Source organism: Gymnoscopelus microlampas, assembly GCF_963454915.1.
Source record: "Gymnoscopelus microlampas genome assembly, chromosome: 10".
In the NCBI taxonomy this organism is placed as follows: Eukaryota; Metazoa; Chordata; class Actinopteri; order Myctophiformes; family Myctophidae; genus Gymnoscopelus; species Gymnoscopelus microlampas.
The window spans coordinates 40,202,389-40,205,997 of NC_139947.1; the positions used below are offsets into that span (position 1 = coordinate 40,202,389).

Consider the following 3,609-nt stretch of genomic DNA (forward strand, 5'->3'; position numbering starts at 1 on the left):
CCTATTTTAAAGGCAGGATTCAAAAAGGTCAGAAATGCACTCACAGAAGTGGCACAGCAGAAAATTTGGAAAAAGAACCCAAAACACTAGGGCTATATGAAATAAAGATTAAAACTAAGGCCATTTTCTCTTTGATTTGAATTTGTTTTAGTTCATTTTGTAAACAAGTTGTATTATTTTTTAGCATCTTGTAATCATTATTTGGTTAGTTTTAGTTCATTATAATAACCTCAACGAGGTTCCAATTGAGTCCTTTGTTTTGGCTTATGTGCACAAAAAAGATAGTGTTGTACTTGTGTTGATATTTGAGCACTATTGTATATGTTTTGTTATTATAAACCCCAAGGATAGTCTGTGTGAAAACTTCAGTGTGGAACCCCCAAACATAGTCCTCCTGACTGGAAAGCAGTGAGGCGATGCTTAATACACTCCTTGCATTTGTTAATGATGAGAATGTCACCCTGCTCAGTGAGAAGCAAGGACAGGCCTTCCATAAGTAACAGAGCTTTATGGTAGTGCAGTACAGATGATTCGCCCTGGTGGAACATCTCATCAAGTGCAGCAACCTCAATCATCTGCATAGTGTGGCTAAACAGCAGGCTCTCTGCAGTGATGGAGCTGATGCTGTCCAACAGACGGTGCTTCCTGGAGAAGAAGCTCTCCAATCGGGCGTTCAGCAAACGGCAGCACAAAACGCTTGACTTGAATATTTCGTTTAGCTTCTTCACCACTTGTCTGACAGTAGCTGATGGGTAGAGTTTTTCCTGTTTGATCCATTCCATGGCCATGTGTAAAGCAGTGGATAAGAGCTCTGCAGTCTTGAGATACAGCAGCAGTTGTTTAGCGTGACTCCACTCTCGGCTAAGTGAGCTTATCTGGTCTGCAACTAGACTCTGCTGCTGGAGGATGAAGGAGGGATGAGTGCCATCCTGCTCATCTGCAATGACCTCAGTCCCCTGGGCTCCGGCCACCTCCATCAGGCAATGAGCAAAGTCAAGCATGAAACGCAACCTCTGAAGAGCTTCTTGGTGTTCTTGCTCCATCAGAGTCTCCTCAGGCAGCTCAGGAGCTTCAAATGTTCCAAGACCATCCATAGCGACTGTGATGGGGCTAGTTAAACTATAGCGAGGACTGGAGGAAACTTTGAAGCCATCCAGGTAGTTCACTGTCTGGGCATATTTGGTGGCGAAGGAGCCCCCTTGGCTCATGTGACAGGAGGTATGCGGCGGAGTACTTCCACTGTAAGGTGAGCTGCTGACAGTGAAAACTACCTGTGGTGGGCTGCTGGAGCCACTTGGGGTTGCTGCGATATCTATGGATCTGGAGGGTAGGTTTTCAGTACTGCCGTGGTCAGCTACGGACGGATGACCTGCACTCTCAGATATTCCAAAGCCTTTGACCTCCTCTTTAAATCTGGGTGTGCAGTGAGCAGACTGACTGGTCGGTGTGGGTGCCTGGTGTCCAGGAACTCTGGGTGCTGTGGAGGCTGGCCTAGTACCAGAGGGGTCAGGGAAACCAGGCTGGGACAGAAAGGTCATCAGATTGGGGGAGCTGGGCATATTCGGGAATTCAAATGAGGGGATTGTCCAAAAAGGAGAGCATTGGATTGTGGGGAGAGGGCTGTGCTGCATCAGCTCACTGAGCCTGGGGGAGGAGTGAAGAGGGCGGACAGCCCTCATGTCTGCCTGAGAAGCCACCACTGGGTCTGAGTTCTGCTTCCTGATGTACTGCCTGGCACCAGCGCTGGTGCACTCCAACAGAAAGGGGTGACTGTGGAGCTGCGCGGCGAGTTCGCCCTGCTGAGTAGGCAGAGGATCAGGGCACAGAAGAGCTTGTCTGGGTAATTGAAAGGATCCGGCCCCTCCCAGCGACAGTCTGCGACAGCCTGCGGTCGTTGACGCTCCTTGACTATACGGAGGGAATGGCACGGTTCTTGCAACACCCAAAGAGCCTCCATTGTTGCATTGAAGCACTGGGGTTGACAGCCATGGCAATTCATCCAGTTTAGGAGAATGGAGGTTCTGCTCCATGCGCTGGTAGTTCTGTACCTGAGTGGGAACTGGGATAGGTTCATACTGGCCATAGTTGGTATAGTTACCACCATAGTAACTGGTTGAGGCCACACTGGATCTTACAGAAGAGTCACTGCAGTAAGCAGAGTGTGGTGGAGTCTTTGCTTGGCTACACAGACCAGCAAAGGTCAGCAGAGAGACGCTATTCATCAGGCTGTCCTGCAAGAATTTACTCTCACAGGTCAGTTCATCTGTGGGCAAGTGTTTGGGAACCATAACAAAGTCATCTGTGTCACAAGAGGACGAGTTCTTGCTGCTACCACCGCTGCCAGAGGAGTCCTTCGAGAGAAAACCGGTTACCTCCCAGGTGGAGGAGGGCAGCGCCTTGGCACCTAGCTGCTGAACCTCAGCCAGGGACTGCGGTAGTGAGGCAAGGTGGGAGTTGGAGGAACTGCTACAAGAACTGGCCGATGCAGAGCTTGGAAAGCATGTCATGGTCATGGTCCCAGTTGGAGTAGTCTTTTTAAAGGACGAGCTGGCTTCCAGGAAAGGATGACTAAAGAACTCATCAAAGTTCATGCGGTCCTTGTGGTTTCTTTGCAGCAGTCCCAGCAGCAGATGGCTCAAGTGGAACGATGTTTCTCTGGGAATGTTGGGGCTGAGATTCTTATTTTTCTCATAGAACAGCCGAAGGTCCTGGGGATTGCTTGCCTGAAATGGTGCCTTCCCAGTCAGACATTGGAATACAATGGTTCCGATGCTCCACAGGTCAGCTTTTGCATCATAGTTCTCTGACATGATGACTTCAGGGGCCATGTACATGGGAGACCCACAAAATGTTGCTGCCATCATGTTATTCTGGAGATATCTGGCAAAGCCAAAGTCAGCTATCTTGATGCAGATGTTATTGGAATGAGACTTGCGACCTGGGGGACAGGACAGCAGGATGTTCTGTGGTTTAAGGTCTCTGTGGATGATTCCTTTGGCATGTAGGACTTTCATGGCTCCTGCCATCTGCTGCAGGAAAACCTTAATAGTGTCCTCATTTAGGGTGCCTTTGGAGTGTAAATAGTCTGCCAGGTCCCCACCATTGCAGTACTCCATTACCAGGTACACTGAGCTGGCAGTTTCCTCGAAGTCTAGCAGTGTGACAATGTTGTCATGTTTTAATTCCTTAAGTATTTTGATCTCCTTTCCCAGCAGGTTCTGATATTTGGACAGGTTCTTCTTGTTAATGCATTTCACTGCCACCTCCAAGTCCTGCTTGTCTTTTTGTCTGCCTTTGTACACAACAGCAAATGCGCCATGTCCTATCAAGTCCTTCCAACTAAACTGAAATTTCCCCACTGTCTCCATTCTCTTACAGGCCTGCTCTTGGTTTCTAGTATGACTTGGTCAAATGACCAGCAAATTGCAGGTTACCCTAATTAATGGGTGCTGCTCCTTTCTCCTCAAGGGGCAGCAGCAATGAAGTTCACCCCTGCTGCGTCAACTCGCCATGGGCGAGGAGTTGGGCAGGGCTCCTAAAGAAAGTGAGTGGCTGGTAACCCCCATCGTGGACAATAAAGCTAAAGTCTCTCTGTGTGTGGGTGTCCAT

The 3,609-nt window shown here is 48.9% G+C and overlaps 1 protein-coding gene across 1 annotated transcript; it reads right to left on the minus strand.

The window, feature by feature from the left end:
* Positions 1–365: 365 nt before the first annotated feature.
* Positions 366–3,368, minus strand: LOC311054220 (serine/threonine-protein kinase ULK1-like; the record flags this gene model as incomplete). Its single annotated transcript, XM_084070098.1, has 1 exon — positions 366–3,368. One exon carries the CDS (start codon positions 3,366–3,368, stop codon positions 366–368), a length of 3,003 nt encoding a protein of 1,000 aa, XP_083926224.1.
* Positions 3,369–3,609: the final 241 nt, after the last annotated feature.